General features: G+C 49.3%; 1 protein-coding gene across 6 annotated transcripts in view; it reads left to right on the forward strand.

The window, feature by feature from the left end:
• Positions 1-3491, forward strand: part of SLC9D1 (solute carrier family 9 member D1) — a 59573-nt gene extending 56082 nt beyond the window's left edge. For all 6 annotated transcript variants that reach the window (XR_013521851.1, XM_054251967.2, XM_054251971.2 and 3 more), the window contains 3 exons: positions 627-706; positions 1607-1756; positions 2693-3491. Coding sequence is in view for 5 of the 6 variants with exons in the window: in XM_054251967.2 (XP_054107942.1) it covers positions 627-706; positions 1607-1756; positions 2693-2806 (344 nt within the window). In the remaining variant the exon portion in view is untranslated. The remainder of the gene's footprint in view (positions 1-626; positions 707-1606; positions 1757-2692) is intronic.
• The last annotated feature ends 14677 nt before the right edge of the window (positions 3492-18168 follow it).

The following is an 18168-nucleotide window of genomic DNA, read 5'->3' on the forward strand; positions in this document are numbered from 1 at the left end:
CCAGGTGGCCCTGGGGTGTAGCTGGAGAGCTGAGCCCAAGCCCAGGCCCAGCCCCAGCACCGCCAGCCCCTCTGCGTCACTGGCCTGGGTGGCTCGGTGGGCAGCCACACGTGATTTTAAAGAGCCCTGACAGCAGAGAGAAGACGTATGCAGAGACAGTGTTTCCCATTGTTTTCCCTACCTTAGTCTGCCAGATGAAGAAGGGAAAGGAACGTTGACCACCGACGTCCCGTGAGTGTGGTACTCCTGGGCGCTGTGGGCTGCTGGGCTCTGGGGTCATCTGAGCTCAGCTGGGATATTTCCTCAAGGACCGATCATCATAGATCACCAGACAGAGCGCCGCCTCTGTGGGTTTTGCTGTGTTCTCTGCAGTTGAGGCCTGATGAGGGAGTGGAGCTGGGATTCCACCAGGTCAGACGGTCCCCCCGAGGCAGTCTTTTGCCGTTCACTCCCTAAGAAAGGGGCAGCTTGTTAGCATTTGCTGGTGCTTTCACAAGGGCACTTAGGATTTAGGAGTTTAATTCCTGTATTGAAGCAAATGACACCCTGAAGTTGTGAGGAATGGTTGTGCATTGGGGGAGGCTGTCCTGTGGTCATGAGTGATGTGTCTATCCTGTTCCCAACAGGGCTCCACGTGTTCCCCACCTTTGTGGCGTATGAGCTGACGGTGCTGGTATTCCTCACCTTGTCAGTGGTGGTCATGAAGGTAAGGACGGGCAGGATCCACTCCCCTCACAGTTTGCAGGCCCAGCACAGGCCTCCCTGTGGCCCTGGTTTCCAGCGGGGCACACGTCAGGCCTGTGGAGCCGGCCCTGCCCCTCGTCTCAGAGGAGGCCCGCTGGGCTGCTGGACCCTGGGGGAGGCAGATGTGGGTTAGGCTGGGTGGTCTTGCTTTGTCCATGTGATCGATTGTTTCAGAATTGAGGATGTTTAAAGAGGGGAACTACCTTTTGGGACCCTCAGGTTGGGCCTTGGCTGTAGTCCAAGCCGTCATTTTCTGACAGACACAGACATGCCTTCTACAGACCTAAAAAGGGCATGGGTGCATTCTCTCTGTCCTCCGTGACTACCAGCAAGCAAGCTGCCTGCCTGTGTTCACATTTAAGGTGTGATGACCTAGCCCTAGTCAGCAGCCAGTGGCTTTCTGGCTCATAAACAGTGACTTAGATCATTTCCATTTTAAGGAGCCAGAATCTGTGACGATCGTTGGGCCACTCCACGAGCTCTTAGGGCTCAGCCCAAAGACATGCATCTCTCTGTATTAAAAAGAAATTTCCATCTTGAATACCCCATAATGCTTAATGTTATTAATCACCACCACCCGCATGCCCCTCTCCACCCCACCCCTACCCGTTTGGCTTGATCGGGGAGCAAGGCTTATTTTCTGCTAATGAGACTAAACCCTTACTTTTGCCTTTTTGTTCTGTGCGGATTATTTAAGATGTTCTGTGTGTACTTGGAGGGCCTCAGTGGTTTCTCTCCTTTACGTGTCATTCAGAGACCGTCGCGGCGTCCCTGTGGTTTCTGTCTGGGTTCTCCATTTCGTGCATGTTTAACTCTGTGCGGGTCCGATCTTTAGCAGTGATGTGATGAATCGCTCTTGCAGTTTCTCCTGGCGGCACTGGTCCTGTCTCTCATTCTGCCGAGGAGCAGCCAGTACATCAAGTGGATCGTCTCCGCAGGGCTCGCCCAGGTCAGCGAGTTTTCCTTTGTCCTGGGGAGCCGGGCACGAAGAGCCGGCATCATCTCTCGGGAGGTTAGTGGCTTCCCCCTGCCGAGCACTTGGGGCTGCAGGGTCTGCATTCTGGGTTTGAGTTGGGCGTGGGCAGCTCGGCAGCTCGGCAGCACAGCTCAGCTGGGCCAGGTTCCTCCTCCAGGTGGGCACACAGAGGCCTGGCTTCTCTCTGCTCATCCAGCATGTGGCGTTTTCAGAGGAAAGTTGCAGTTAGTACTGCTTGAATTGTTGCATTAACCATTTACAACAATTCTAAGTGTCAGATGTTTCTTCTGAAAGAAAACTTTTTAAAGCTGAACTGCCAGTGTGCACACAAGTATCACCCAAGAAACATGACGTGCCACTGTGCCCTGAAGCCGGTAGACGTCCTGTCATCACCGAGATGGCCCTGGGCATCAGATTCAGGCTGTCTCCTTGCATTTGTAAGTTTGAGGGGGCTGGAAGTCCAGGTGTTAAGTGCAGTGGGAGTAATTGCTGAAAAGTAGACTTGCTTACAGGAAGCTTCTGAGGCCTGACCCAAGGCTGCATTCCCAGCTCAGGGAAGCTGTGGGTCAGGCTGACTTGTGCTGTCCCAGGGTTGGCCTCGGGCAAGCACCTAAGGCTGTTGCCCTGTGGCCCATCAGGACTGACCATGCACCATTGATCCTCACATCACAGTTGCTCCTACATCCCAGTGTCCTCACCTTCTGGCTGTACTTCCATGTGCTTTCAAGAGATAGTAGTGGATTTATGGTGTGCAGGTGTCCCTCCCACCACCCAGCGTGACTGTGCTCAGCCTCCTCCCCTGTGCAGACATCCTTCCCACCACTCAGTGGGACTGCGCTCAGCCCCCGCTGTCATCCCCGCCCCTGCTGTGCAGGTGTCGCTCCCACCACTCAGCGTGACTGCTCAGCTTTCCCCGGTGCGGGTGTGAGTCCTGACGCACTCTGCGACCCGCTCTGCACTTTGCTGTTGCAGGTGTACCTCCTTATACTGAGTGTGACCACGCTCAGCCTCTTACTCGCCCCGGTGCTGTGGAGAGCTGCAATCACGAGGTGTGTGCCCAGACCAGAGAGACGGTCCAGCCTCTGACTGCACGGAGATGATGGACCTTGGAAGGGAAGCCCATGGGGAGTGAGCACTTAGATGGCCGGCAGCTGCTCCTTCTGGGAAGCTTGTACCTTGGCAACAGAACAGCTCTCCAGCAAAGCATCAGTGCAGTCGTGTTTTCCCAGCTTTTATAGAATATTCCCGTTCTGTTTTAGAATTTTCCAGAGTAGTTTATTTGGGGCCAGTTGATTATGTGCAGTGGACCTGGGACGCTGCGTTTTTCCAGTCGCCTTGAATGTGTTGCCTGGATGTGCCTTTTTTTCCCTGAAATTATTATTGATTTTGTTTTGTGAGCTCATCAGTTCATGGTTTTTTCGTAAAGAAGCAAAATTAGAAGGCTTTTAAAAATGTACAACTTCAGAATTATAATCTGTTGGTCAAATATTTGTTATTGAACATTTCTGTGATATGAAGTTGTAATCCTGGCAATCAGCTTGGAAGCTTACTTTTGATTCTTAAAGTCTGTGTTTTCTAAAATGAGACAAATATGGATGTCTATTTTCCTTTTATTATAACTATTTTAAATAAAATACTTTCATGCCAATTTCTATTAGATGTAGCACTTAAAATATTTGGTTTTGAATCAAAAGAACATGCATTCTTTAATAAAGATAATTTATGATCAGGGTATAATTAATTGAAACTTATTAAAATCTGTTTATATTAATTTTTTGTATTGAGTTAATCTTTACACAAAATTTCAGCTGGTTTTTTTGCTAAGATGATTTCTATGTGATTATGCTATTCTCCAAGACACCAAATTAGTACAGTGTTAATTGATAAGTTCTTTATATATATTTTGGTGATGATGTGCCCTGTTGCGGAAAACTGCACAGGTATAGATCTGAGCCTCACAAGGACTTCCCTAAGGGGTGCTGTGCCCGTCTGTTTTGTGCTGCTGTAGTAGAATGCCTGAAACTGGGTCATTTAAAGAACACAAACTTATTTCTCACAGTTCTAGAGGCGGGGAACAACAAGATGAAGGTGCTGGCAGGTTAGGCCTGCTCTCTGCTTCCAGGATGGCACCTGGAATGCTGGGTCCTCCAGAGGGAGGAAGGCTGGGTGCTCACATGGTAGAAGAGCAGGCGAGTGAACCCACTTCTCAGGCCCCTTTGTGTGGCAGCACTGATTCACGAGGGCAGATTCCTCCTGATCTAAACACCTCCCTTGAGACCTCACCTCCCAACGCTTGCACTACAGATCGAGGGGACAGAAGCATTTGAACCATAGCAGGTACCTTATTGTGCTTTTTCAATTACATTAATTTTTTGACTTGACAGATAAAATTCAACATATTTATTCTGTTCAGCATAGCAAGTACTTTAAGCCAGCGTTTTCCTGTAAGTATCAGCTTTAAGAGCCTAGCAATTTGACAAAAATACTTGAGATGAAGATAACAATGCCAGGTGTAATTACGTATCGCACATATAAATTATATAAATTAAAGCATTTTGAAATAAGTTGTATCTAGTCTGAAGCAAATTAGTGGAGAAATGATACAAACATGTTTATTTTTAGAAAATAGCATTGGTTTTCATTTCTAAAGGATCCCAAATTGTCTAGCACCATTTTCTCCTCCACTAGTTCTGAGGTGTGAGATGTTGCCAGGTGTGTGTGAGGCGTTCTGGGTGTGGCCTGTTCACCTGAGGCTGACTTGCCCTTCGATGTGCCCTGTGCCGCTTTGCCACACCTATGACACTCCATCTCCCCTGTGCACACGCCTTCTCCCCATCCAGGTGTTCAGGATACAGTGAGTCTCTGCGACAGGGTGACTTTCTTTTGTCTTCAACACCTGTGACCACCTGGGGCTTTTTAATTTTGTTAAACTGAAGGAAACCTACTTGATGAGGGTGACATCAAGTTCCCCCAGAACACGAAATCAGCCTCACTCTGCAAGATGAAATAAGTGCACTTAAGGATAAGAGAAAGCATGCCAGGACACTCAGGTAAGACCCTAACTGCCCAGGGAGGGTGTCTTCAAAGCCCCAGCTGGGCCCACCTGCCCTACTCCAGCCACAGGTTCTCTGAACCTGTCACTCCCGTTTTCACCCCCACCTCTCTGCTAATGACTTCCTCATCCATGACCTGCCTGTCTGTCCCTTGCCGACCCAGCAGAACCCTTTCTTGACCTCATGACCCCTCTTATATCCAGACCTTCCAGAAAGCTGCACCCTCCCCATCCCAGCCCCATCATGTCTGCCCTTCTCATCCAAACGGGGCTCCCTGAGCCACATCAGTACCCAGGAGCCATGTTGCCCCCACCCTGCTCTCAGCATTTCCCCAGTGTGTAGCATGTCCCTAGAAAGAAGTGGGAGGACGGGCTCAGGGTCAGTCTTATGGGGACACGTTTTCTGGAGGTAACCAACCTGGTCATAACAACTTCATCTTCAGTTTGAAAATTGGCATCTTCCTTCCTGTCTGCCTTTTGCTCAATCTCTCAGCACCCTCAGGAAGTCCTTTCACAGCTCATCAGGGAAACCTCTGGGCTCCTCCCCCTTCATCAAGTCACTGGGAAGCTCTCAGGCTGGCTATGGAAACCTGCAGCCACTGTCAGGGGACTGGACAGAGAGGCTGGCCTCATTTTTCAGTCACTTCCAGAAGGAAGGAGGGTGCTTCTCCTGAGAGTAGTGAGGGATTGAGAAAAATTAAGTTTACTGTTGAGAAACATTAAGTTTACCCGGCCCCCAGCTCCCTTGTGAAGAATACCTTTTAATTTGCAATTAGTGGTAGGCAGTTAACAGCTGCCTAATTGGTAACTTTGGAGTTATGAGTAAATACAGAACACCTGTTTATTAATAAGGATCACCTGTTTAAGAGAATAAATACGTGGATCAGAATCTGCTTGGGGCCTTCAGTTGGGAATGCTGTCAGCCCCTGAGCCTCTCAGCTCCATAGGCTGCCGGCCCCCTGCGGATAGATCCACTCTGCTGTTCTATCTGGGTATCTGCCTCTCATTACCTTCAGCACTGCCTGGTGGAGGTCTCCTGACTTAGCTGGTACTTGGCAGGGTTGATGTCCTGTGCCTTCCTTTGCCCGGGGGGAGGGTGATGGGCATCTTTTTGGCTTTAGTTTAAGTAGCAAAAGAAATGGAGTGTCCGAAGGATGAGGAGTCACTCGACAGTGGGGCTTCTCAGTGAGGGGTGGGTCCTCTGGGTGTTATGAGGGCTTGGGGAGAGGACCCTAACCCACTGCCAGGGAGTTGAAGCAAAAGTTCCCATGGGACATGGAGGGGGACCCAAAATCCAATTCTACAGTGCAGCATGGACACCTGGCCCCACCCCACCTAGGTCCCCACAGGGGCTTAAAGACTGGAGGTTCTCTCCAGAATGTTCTGGTTTGATTCTGAGAGCAGGAGAGATGCCCCTAAATATGACTGAGGCTGAATTTCTGGCTAGGTAGATGGGAACTCACAGCCAAAATTTAATTAAGGAGAATAAACATTGTGCCACCTCATGCATCGGAGTCCAGCAAGGCAAATCCACAACTGCTACTCAGTGAGCTTCCCCTGGGCCGGGAGACTCCCTAGACATTTGCAAGAACAAAGCCATTGGGCTTGGGTTCCCTCTTCCCAATCAATTGATGAGTCATCGTCAACACTTTGAAAAGGTGTGATGAAATCTGGCCACCTGTGATTTTTATCAGTGGTACATGAAGAAAGGAACCCCTGAGCATGAGCTGGACATGCAAAAGTGGGTGTGTGAAAACACACTGTGAACAGCTAGGACTTTACAGGAAAGAAGAGGAGACTAATTGGGGTTCCTAAATCATCAAGGATTTGGGCCGTACATCAGATAATTAGAAGTTAAAATTTCTTTTCACCCGTAATCCAGGGGGTTGGGACAGAGAGGTGTGGCTTCCTCCCAGAACTTTAGTTCATGAGCTTCTACAAGGCAAGTGGCTGCAGGACTCTTCTCTAGACATTCCAGGTGAACCAAGACAAGAGACCTGACGTCAGCTTGCGTTGGGAGTGACATCCCCAGGATACCAACCCACCCCTCTCACAGAACTTCCAGGGAGCATTTTAGCATCGTACTCTTCAAATATGAATGAACAAGCCTTGCTGTTCCCAGGCTCATGCCTGCAATCCCGGTGCTTTTGGAGGCTCAGGCAGGAGGATCACTTGAGCCCAGGAGTTTGAGACCAGCCCGGGCCACACGATGAGACCTAGCTTCTGTAAAAATGCAAAACTTAGCTGGGTGTGGTGGTGCGAAAGTAGTCCCAGCTACTCAGGAGGCTGAGGTGGGAGGATGGCTTGAGCCCAGAAAATCGAGGCTGCAGTGAGCTATCATTGTGCCACTGCATTCCAACTGGGGCAACAGAGCGAGACCCGTTTCAAAAAGGAAAAAAAAAAAAAATGCACACACACACACACACACACACACACACACACATATATGAACAGCCTCCACCTAGGGGCTTTCTTACAGGTCTTTTCCTATGGGAAAGACCAAAGCAGAAGAATGAAAACAGAGAATTCAGGAAGCAGAAAAAAATGTCAGGAAAATGTTTTAATAACCTATCATTAGACTGGGTGCAGTGGCTCACACCTAGCACATTGGGAGGCTGAGGTAGGCAGATTGCCTGAGCTTGAGAGTTTGAGACCAGCCTCACGGTGAAACCCTGTCTCTATTAAAAATGCAACAACAACAACAACAAAAATGCAACAACAACAAAAAATCAGCCAGATGTGTAGCCAGGTATGGTGGCATGGAACTGTATAGCCCCAGCTACTCGGGAGGCTGAGGCACGAGAATCACTTTTTTTTTTAAACTTTTATTTATTCATTTTTATTTTATTATTATTATTTTTTAATGGATTGGAGGTTTCAGTGGGACAGGAGAATCACAAGGAATCAGGTGTTCAGAGGAATGTATTGAGTAGAGGTGAGGAACTAGGATGTTGAAAAGTAAAAAAAGGAGAGGAGAGGAAGAAAGGAAGGAAAAGAGGGAGAGAGAACAGGAATATTGCTTCATTCTAAAAATGGGTATTAATAATGGCTGATCAATATTTTGTGTATTTAAAATGGAGAACTCTATAAATATTTATTGAGTTTACTTGTTCTGGATCTGAGTTGAAGTCCTGGATATCCTTATTAATTTTCTGTCTCGTTGAGTCTAAATCTCTTTATGGGTCTAATGTATCTGGGTATTAAGATCTCTTATTGTTGAATTGATCCTTTTATCACTGTATCTTTGTTGCTTTGAAATCTATTTTATCAAATGTGAGAATTGCAACTCCTGCTTTTTGTTTATTTATTTATTTTTGCTCTCCATTTGGTTGGTAAATTTTTCTCCAACCCTTTGAGTCTTTGTGTATCTTTGGATATACCGTTAGGTTTTGGCTGTATCTTTTGACTGGGGGATTTAGTCAATTTAAATTTAGGGTTACTGCCATTTGATGTTAACTGGCTATTTTATCCATTCGTTGATGTAAATTCTTCTTTATGTTGATGCTCTTTACTTTTTGGTATATTTTTAGAAAGGCTCATACTGGTTCCTTTCTATGTATAATGCTTCTTTCAGAAGTTTTTGTAAAGCAGACCTGGTGGTAATAAAATCTCTGAGTACTTGCTTGTTCATAAAAGATTTTATTTTTCCTTCAATTGTGAAGCTTAATTTGGCAGGATAAGAGATTCTAGGCTAAAAGTTCTGTTCTTTAAGTATATTGAATATTGGCCCCCACTCTCTTCTGGCTTGTAGGGTTTCCGTTGAGAGATCTGCTGTAAGTCTAATAGGCTTCCCTTTATGGGTAACCTGGCCTTTCTCTCTGGCTGTCCTTAGTATTTTCTCCTTTATTTCAATCCTGGTGAATCTAACGATTATGTGCCTTGGGGTTGCTCTTCTTGAGGAATATCTTTGTGGTGTTCTCTGTATTACCTGGGGTTGAATAGTGTCCTGCTTTGCTAGATTGGGAAAATTTTCCTGGATAATATCCTGAAAAGTATTTTCCAGCTTGGATTCATTCTCTCCATCACATTCAGGTACACCAATCAAACGTAGATTGGGTCTTTTCACATAGTCCCATATTTCTTGGAGACTTTGCTCATTCCTTTTCATCCTTTTTTCTCTATTCTTGTCTTGTCGTTTTATTTCATTAAGTTGGTCTTCGACCTCTGATATCCTTTCTTCTGCTTGATCCATTCTACTATTTAAACTTATGCATATTTCATTAAGTTCTCGTGTTGTATTTTTAACTCCATTAGTTCATTTATATTCCTCTCTATATTGTCTATTCTTTTCAGCATTTCGTCAAACCTTTTTTCAAAGTTCTTAGTTTCTTTACATTGGGTTAGAACAAGTTCTTTTAATTCCCACAAGTTTCTTATCATCCACCTTCTGAAGCCTACTTCAGATAATGGAACACAGTCCTTTTCCATCAGGGCTTGTTCCATTGCTGATGAGGAACTGCAATCCCCTGTAGAGGGAGAGGGGTTCTGATTTTGGGTATGCTCGGCCTTCTTAGGCTGGTTTTTTCCCTTTATTATAAATTTATCCATCTGTCGTCTTTACAACTACCGCCTTTCTAATTAGGTTTCTGAGTCGACATCCAATTTATTGATTCCCAGTGCTGGGATTCAAGCAACCGACTGCACCGGCCAAAACAGCAGCGATAAAACTGATGGTGCTCTTCTGCCCGGGAATCTCTGGTCTGGCTTCCTTCTTGAGTCTGCAACAAGCGGCTCTGCCTTCCCAGAGCTCCAAACACCAGTCAGTAAGGGAACCAGTCCCGTTTACTCTGCATGAAGAGCTGCCGCGCCAAGGCACCGGCAAGACCGCTGCACCGGCCACAAGAATTGTGCTGGCAACCCGTGGGGCTCCTCCACTAGAAATCTGCTGGTCCGTGAGCGACAAAAATTTGTCTGAAAGTGTGGCGTCCTCTCGTTCTCTGAGCTTTCACTCAGAGCTACAATCCTGAGCTGTTAGTGATCAGCCATCTTGGATCTCCACGAGAATCACTTGAACCCGCGAGGCAGAGGTTGCAGTGGGCAAGATCGCGCCACTGTACTCCAGCCTGGGTGACAAAGCGAGAGTCTGTCTCCAAGAAAAAAGAACAATAAAATAAAATAAAAACTGATTAATACACTGTCAAGGATGCATGAAAAGACAGTACATCCATAAAGTAAGAACACAATATCATGAAAAAGAAGTAAGAAAAAATTTCTGCCAGGCGCGGTGGCTGACACCTGTAATCCCAGCACTTTGGGAGGCTGAGGCAGGTGGATCACGAGGTCAAGAGATCGAGACCATCCTGGTCAACAAGGTAAAACCCCATCTCTACTAAAAATACAAAAATTAGCTGGGCATGGTGGTGCGTGCCTGTAATCCCAGCTACTCAGGAGGCTGAGGCAGGAGAATTGCCTGAACCCAGGAGGCGGAGGTTGCGGTGAGCCGTGATCATGCCATTGCACTCCAGCTTGGGTAACAACAGTGAAACTCTGTCTCAAAAAAAAGAAAAAAAAAATTTCTTTGAAATGAAAAAATAAATAAAAACACTTGGGAGAGATGGAAGAGATAGTTAGTGAAAACTAGGGGCTTGGCCAGTGCACCTGGGACCTGGGGGCTCTCCCAGGTTGCTTCTGGACAGCTCTGTCCCTGGTGTCTTTGGTTATTTTTCTGGACCCTCTTTTGGCTGAATGACGGACAGCCTGGGTTTGATCCTCTAATGTTCTTACATTTTCCCTGCCATTTCCATTTCTTTCTCGGTCACATGGGCCACAGATACCCACATGGTCAATGAAAAAAGTCCCTTACAAACCACATCATCATACAATTTCAGAACACGCTGAAAACAACAAAGTCCTAAAAAGCTCTTAGAAACATACAAGCAAAATCAGCTCTCAGGCAAGGGACAGAGATAAAAAGGCCTTGGGCTTCTCAACAACGCAAAAGCAGTAGAGTGAAGCTATCGAGATTCCCAAGGAAAGTAATTTCCACCTAGGACCGGATACCTGGAGAATGAGCCGAGAAGAGCATGATGAAGATGTCTTCAGAGTTGCAGGTCCCTCCTCCGGAAGCTGCTGTACAAAATGTCATTTCATGCAAATCAACAGGAAGTAAAAAAAGAAAAGAAAATGTTTCAAAGCTAAGAAAGATGGGTTGGGTCCAGCACACAGAGCACCACCCTGAGGTGATTCCAAGGAGAGTTCTGGGACAAGAGCTGCCCATGGCGGGAGAGCAGCTTGTCAGCTTGGAGGGGTTTGAGGGAGGGAGCTCTCTAGGAAACAAACCACTGGTCCTCCACCCATCAGGTGTGTGTGTGTGTGTGTGCAGGTGTGTGCACAGGTATGTGCAAGAGTGTACAGGAGTGTAGGTGTGCAGGTGTACATGGGTGGTATGCAGTATGCACATGTGCATACTGGTGTGTGCAGATGTGGGTATGTCTGTGCACAGGTGGGCATGTCTGCACAGGTATGTGGAATGTGTACAGATGTGTAGATGTGCATGCAGGTGTGCATGGGTAGATGTGTGTGCACAGGGGTGTGTGCAGATGTGTACAGGTGTGTGTGCACAGGTGGGCATGTGTGCACAGGTGTGTGGGACCTGTATGCAGATATGTGTAGGGGTGTATATGTAGGTGCACATGCATAGGTGTGTGCAGATGTGCATGTGTGCAGGTGTGTGCACATAGGTATGTGTAGGTATGTAGTTGTGTGTGCAGGTGTAATGTCCCTCGTGTGTGGTGTGGGGCTGTGTGCAGGGGTGTGTAGGTGTGTAGGTGTGTGTGCAGGCATGTAGGTATATATGCAGGGGTAGTGTCCCTTGTGTGTGGGGTGGGTATGTAGATTTGTGTAGGTGTGTGTGTGCACAACCATGTACACATTTGCATTTACCTGAAGAGGGTTCACAGCTTTCATCGGATTTACTACAGGACCAGAAAGCTCAAGAACAAGTCTCATGAAAGGTTCTCCAGCAGGTTTTTTAGGCATTATTCCCAGCCCAGCAGTAAAATTTGTGTAAGGGAATGACAGGGCCAAGGCTTCTGCCAGGGTATTAGAAGCAGAGCCCTATTCAGGCATTTGCCGGTGGGGGCCTGGGGCAGACACAACAGTAGGCTCCCAGCCCCAGGGCGATGGTCAGGCTGGTGTATCCTGGACATGGATCAGACATGAGCCTCAGGGCATCTGCCACTGCAGGCAAGTTTCCCATGTGAGGCACTCCAGGCACACAAGTGACAACCAGGCATTAGGCTGTCCATCAGATGCATCTCATAGTAGGCACACGGTAAATGTCATATCCGGCCCCTGCATTTCCCCATAGGGCAGGGTTGCCACCCATTCTGGCACTGGAACCCCAGTTTAACGGGAGGCTCCCACAACAACTTGGCATAGAGAAAAACCTGAAAGCACGCAGCCTCAGGGAGAGTAGGCCCTCACCCACTTCTTAGTCCCCTAGCGTGCTGAAATAGAGCATTCTGAAGAGATCCCTTAGGCCACGTGTTGTTCCCATGGTGTCAACACGTTTAGGACTTGGTGCTACTTGGCACAGCCCATGTCATCTAGCACAGTGGCTCTCAGGTTTGAGAGGACATATGAATCATGAGAGGGATTCTCAAAACCCAGTTGCTGGACAACCCCAGAGGTCTGAGGTGGGTCTAAGAATGTGCATTTCCAACAAATATTCAGGAATTGCTGTTGCAGCTGGCCTGGGGCCCTGTCATAAGGAGCATGGATCTGCACAGTTGTCCCGTTATGTATTTGCTGATTGACTGAATGAGTGAATCCAGGTAGTGCGAACAGTGGCACTCAGAGGAAGGGCCCAAGGAACAGAGCTGGGAGTGGTTGCTGTGTTGTGATCCCTCGAAGGATGGTCTAGAGGCTTGTTTCTCAAACAGTGACCTATCAGTGGAGAGCAAATTCAATTCGGAGGATTGTGCTTACCATTAGAAAGGGAGGTAGAACCGAATAGACAGTGAGGGTGCACTGTCTGTCTCATGAAGCCTTCGGTTCCATTTCACACCTACTTCCCACTTGTGTGCGTTTGTGTGTGCTTACGATGCATAAAGTAGCTTCTCAGGCAGTCAGGAAAGTCTGAAGCCACCAGGTGTAATGTCACTCACTGAGGAAAGGTGGCCAAATGGCAGGGGCGGCAAACTGAGGCCACCTGGCCTGGTCAGTGACCAGAGGGCTGCAAAATGAAGTCCTGAGAACCCAGGGCTGGGGGTGCTCTCCAGGGAGGAGACGAGGCCGTGGCTCTCTCTCCGTGGGAGTGTAACTGGAATCTTTCCTTTCACAATCTAACTAGATTATTTCATGATCTATGAGTAAGATGAACTGTGGCCCAGAGAAAGACCCAAGAACTAGGGGCAAGGGGAGGTACGAGGGGATGTGAGGAAAGACTTGAGAAGGGATACATGTAGCTGTATCTACGTGAAGGATTACACAAAAAGGCGTCACTTTCAAAGTCAAAGGTTGTTAAATGGAGGTGATTGTATCACGGAAGTTCTCCGCTGCTTCAGTGGTCTGGGGTGAGACGTACCTATGAGCCAATGTGTCCACAAGCTGATGTGTCCGAGCAGGTGTCACCTGCACCCTGTGGGAAAACAGCACATTTCTGGGGGCTTTCTCTAAGCCCACGCTCGCTTCAGGTGTCAGTGTCTGCTTGCACCCCCTGAGCACATGCAGGTCTGGACAGGGTTGTGCAGGTTTTGAGATGGGCATTTTCTCCCTCAGCATCTCAGGGTGCGTTCTTGGCAGCCCCAGCCCCAGGACAAAACTAGTTCCCTGTGATCTTGGTGTTTGTTTTACAAAAGCATCAGCAGGAGCATTTGAAGACTCCGCTGAGAGGGCGAAAGGGGAGGCAGCCATGCAATGTAGACAAAAGCTGGGAGGGGCTGGACAAAGCTTCTCCGACTTCAGAGTTGGGATGGGAGGGCGAAAGGAGGGCCCAGCAGCCAGGACGTGGTAGCCTCACAGAGGCCCGGGGTTCAGGACGCTAGCCACTGCTGCCACATCCTGGGCACATGGAGATAGCCCAAGGACAGACAGATGGGTCCCATGGGCCTGTGGGTGGGTGGTACATAGAAAGTGAGCCCTGCTGCTGAAGCTGAAGGTCACTTCCTACCCAGCTGAACTGCAGCTGAGACCCTGCTACTCACCAAGACATGGCCCTGCAGGTTGGTCCTGGACGCTGGGGCTGGCTAGCATGAAGGTTTGCAAGTGAGGAAATGGTGGCCAAGGGGGTCCAGTTGTTCACTCAAGGCTGCTCAGTGGGAAAGTGACATTAACAGAGAAAGCTCTGTAATAGGGCAGTGTGTAGGACCCTTTCGCACACTGAAAGCTGACTTCAGGGGCTGTTTTCTTCCCTGTATTGATGGACAGCTTTGAGCTGGTGTCAGTCACTGCCATCTTCCCTCAACATTTTAATTGAAATGTGAAGATCTGACAGTAGTTATGGAATAAGAGGTCAAAGGTACCCTGAGGACTACATGGGCTCAGGGTTCACATCCTGAAAACCTGCTTTCAGGAGTCTGTTTCTCACTCCAGAGGGGAATTCAGTGTCTCCAGAGACTGTCACTGCCCTTTATTCTCAGAAGGGCTGCTCTGAGTCTCATGAGGGGAGTGAAGGGTCAAGGCATGTGAATGGCGGTGAGAGCCTTCTACATGGACAGGGCCCCTGTCCACAGAGTGGCAGAGAAGAATTTGTCCCTGGAAGGGCTCCATATCTGGAGCTTCAAGGCTGGGGCCCAGGAGTGCTACAGCGACAAGCTTCATAATGGCTCCCTCTGTTCAGGCTGTTGCTGGTTCACGGTCACACAACCAGGAAGGACTGTTAAGCACCCAGGTAGTGCCTACTCCACATCCCTCCTATCCTGCCCTCGGTTTCAGAAGCTCAGTTGCAGACCACAGAATCCCCACTAGCAGATGGAGGCAGACTGAGATTTACTCAGGTATAAAGACCAATGGTCTCCCCATCTAGGCTGAGAGCTGTTGGATGTCACTGCCAAGGATGATGCAGCAGGAGAGGTGCCCAAGCATTAGCAACACCGGCACCGGGCCCCAGGAACTTCTCCACAGTCCCCACAATGTTTAAAGGCTTTCTGGGAGGCCCAGGCCACTCTCGTGTGGCTCCACCTTTTGTTGGCCAATTCTGCCCCCAAGTTTCATGCAGGTAAAGCAGTGTGTGGAACCCAGGTCACAGGCGAAGGCCCAGCTGGGAAGGCCTCTGGCAAGGGGTGATCGTACTGCCTGTGCTTTGTGGTGCAGAGGGGCTCTGAGGACAGGCAGACTGGGTTTGGATGAATTCGATATGCCAACCTGCCTGGACCCGTTAGAAGAAAAGCTTTAGACTTTGTTCTGCATTCCAAACAAGGTGGACTGGGGGGAACATCCAGGGCCCCAGTGCGGTGTTATGCAGGGTCCATATAGTGCAGTTCTCTCCTCATGTGTTTGCATGGGGGTGGCAGGGCTGCTCTGTTTCTCTGCCCAAGCAGACCCCGGGACAAGTAATCTGGGGAGTGGTCCCAGAAACACCAGTGAAGCTGGAGAGGGCTCCGGTGTGGCAAGTTCCTCGGGTGTGGGAGCTGAGCCTCTTCCCCTCCCAGCAGTCCTGGTGCCAGCTTCCACAAAGCATAGATGCTCCGCATGCCTTTGGGTGGTCCCACTCGCAAAAGTAGGCTCTGGCTGCCACATGCACCTCCCTTCCAAGGGCTCTGCTGCCCCCCAGTGGCTCACTTTGTGGCACTGAAACAGAATCCTGTTAAAAAGCAGTTAGGAGGCAGCACCTCCCTCACTCTTGAAAGCCCGCGGGTGGACCAAGTTTCCATATTGAAATCCAAGTCAGTGCTGCTTGAAATTAATGAGTTCTCCAGGGACCTGCTTCTGGGACTGCCATGCCGAGAGCTGTACACTGTCCTTAAGCAAATACAAGAAAGCAAGTCTCAAGGAAAGTAGGTTTCGTTTCTAGAACATTGGTGGGACCCAAATATGTACCACATTAGGCTTTTTAGACCTGCACTCTACCTAGGACCAGGTCAGTGAAGACGGATTCTGAACGCTGAGGAAGCTCGAAGCTCCTCATTAGTCACTGAGATGACACTGTTACTGTGGGAACAAGTCTGGGCCTTATCTCACTGCATCCATCCCTGCCCAGTTACACCCACTACCGCACTGCAAGCAGGGGCTTTAAACTGTAAATCTGTCAACATCATTCCCTGAGATGTCATAGGGGCCCATCAAGAGAAGTGTGAGCAACAAAATGCACAATGGCCATGCTGACTGCAAGCTACAGAATAAAATAAATGCATGTGAGTCATGTTGCTCTCCTCACTGACCTTGTCAACAGGCAAACAGGGAAGAGGGACCACCTGCTCTTCCCTGTGGGAAAACCTGAATGGACAAATGCCTGAGGAAAGGGGGAAACAGAAAATCACCATGAGGCAAACTCACGGAACTGATTGCTGCCAAGACCCCCATCGATGCCAAATCAGAGAAGTTCCAGGAAAATCAGGATTGGTCTCCCAGTGTCTCCAGGACAATTACCCACTACAGAGGAAGGCAACATGACCAGAAGACTCAGCAGACACCCCTTGGACCTGTAGCTGGAAGCATCAGCTCAGGAACCACTGAAAAACAGCCTCACCTCCATAGGATGCTTGCCAGATGGGCTGGACCTCATCCAGTCCTGAGAACACGAGACAGCAAAATCATGCTCAGGACCCAGAACAAGGATGGTTAGGGCTGACATAGAGTCTGGCTCTGTCACCCAGGTTGGAGTGCGGTGGCACAATCATGACTAACTGCAGACTCCAACTCCTGGGCTCTAGCAATCCTCCCCACTCAAGTAGCTGGGACCACAGGCACACATCACCACACCCAGGTAATTTGATTTTATTTTTTTGTAAAGATGAGAACTCATTGTATTGCCCAGGCTGGTCTTCAACTCCTGGGCTCAAGCCACCCTCCCGCCTTTGCCTCCCAAAATGGTGGGATTACAGGTACAGGCCATGGCATCACACTGGATGCTGGGTTTAATATCTGTGTCCCGGTCATGCCAGACATGGATATGAGGGTAGCCAGGGAGGATTATGTGGGAACTCTGGGTACTATTTCTGCAACTTTTTAGTAAGTCACAAATTCATTTAAACAACAACAAAGGTCCATCCACTTGCCCCAAACTCGTTCCTCAGCTACCACTCACTTGGAAGATAAATTTCAGTCCTCCATTCAGACTTAAAGACCTTCTCGCCAATTCCCTGTGGTCCACAAGACCCCAGCTGGCTCTCTCCAGTCATCCCTGAGATCTTAAATCCACAACACTTCAGTGGATCAACTTTCCTGACAACAACACTGCCAGGTCTCTCTTCGTGGCATTCTTGTAGCTCCTAACACCTCCTCCACAGCACTTACTATGTCTGTGGTTAACTCAGAGGCTGAGAGACCCACCCCTCAGATCCTCTGCTCAGACCCAAAAGTGCTCCCCTCAGACCCACAGACTGACACTTCCCAGACACCTCCCACAGACCCACAGACCCATGGCAGTCCCGAGACCCTTCCCACAAACTCAGACCCTCCCCTCAGACCCATAACCTCCCCACACCACAGAACTGTCCCACAGATCCATAGACCAGATCCTCCCTAACCCACAGACACTTCCCATAGATCCAGAGCTTCCCCTCCCTTCAGATGCTCCCCTCAGACCTGCAGAGTCCCTCAGACTCTGTCCTCAGATCCTCCCTTCATACACATAGACCCTCCTATCAGAGCCTCAGACCCTCCTCTTAGACCCACAGACCATCCCATCAGAACTCAGACCCTCCCCTCAGACTCTTTCCTCAGACCCTCCCCTCAGACTGTCTCCTCAGACCCTCCCCTCAGACCCTCCCCTCAGACTCTCTCCTCAGACCCTCTCCTCAGACCCTCCCCTCACAGTCTCCCCTCAGACCCTCAGACCCTCCCCTCAGACCCTTCCCTCAGACCCTCCCCTCAGACCCTCTCCTCAGACCCTCCCCTCAGATCCTCAGACCCTCCCCTCAGACCCTTCCCTCAGACCCTCCCCTCAGATCCTCAGACCCTCCCCTCAGACCCTCCCCTCAGACCCTCTCCTCAGACCCTCCCCTCAGACCCTCCCCTGACACCCTCCCCTCAGACCCTCCCCTCACAGTCTCCCCTGAGACCCTCCCCTCAGACCCTCCCCTCACAGTCTCCCCTGAGACCCTTCCCTCAGACCCTCCCCTCAGACCCTCCCCTCACACCCTCCCCTCAGACCCTCCCCTCAGACCCTTCCCTCAGACCCTCCCCTCACACCCTCCCCTCAGACCCTCCCCTCACACCCTCCCCTCACACCCTCCCCTCACACCCTCCCCTCAGACCCTCCCCTCACACCCTCCCCTCAGATCCTCCCCTCAGA

This window comes from Callithrix jacchus, chromosome 1 (assembly GCF_049354715.1).
Source record: "Callithrix jacchus isolate 240 chromosome 1, calJac240_pri, whole genome shotgun sequence".
NCBI lineage: Eukaryota > Metazoa > Chordata > Mammalia > Primates > Cebidae > Callithrix > Callithrix jacchus.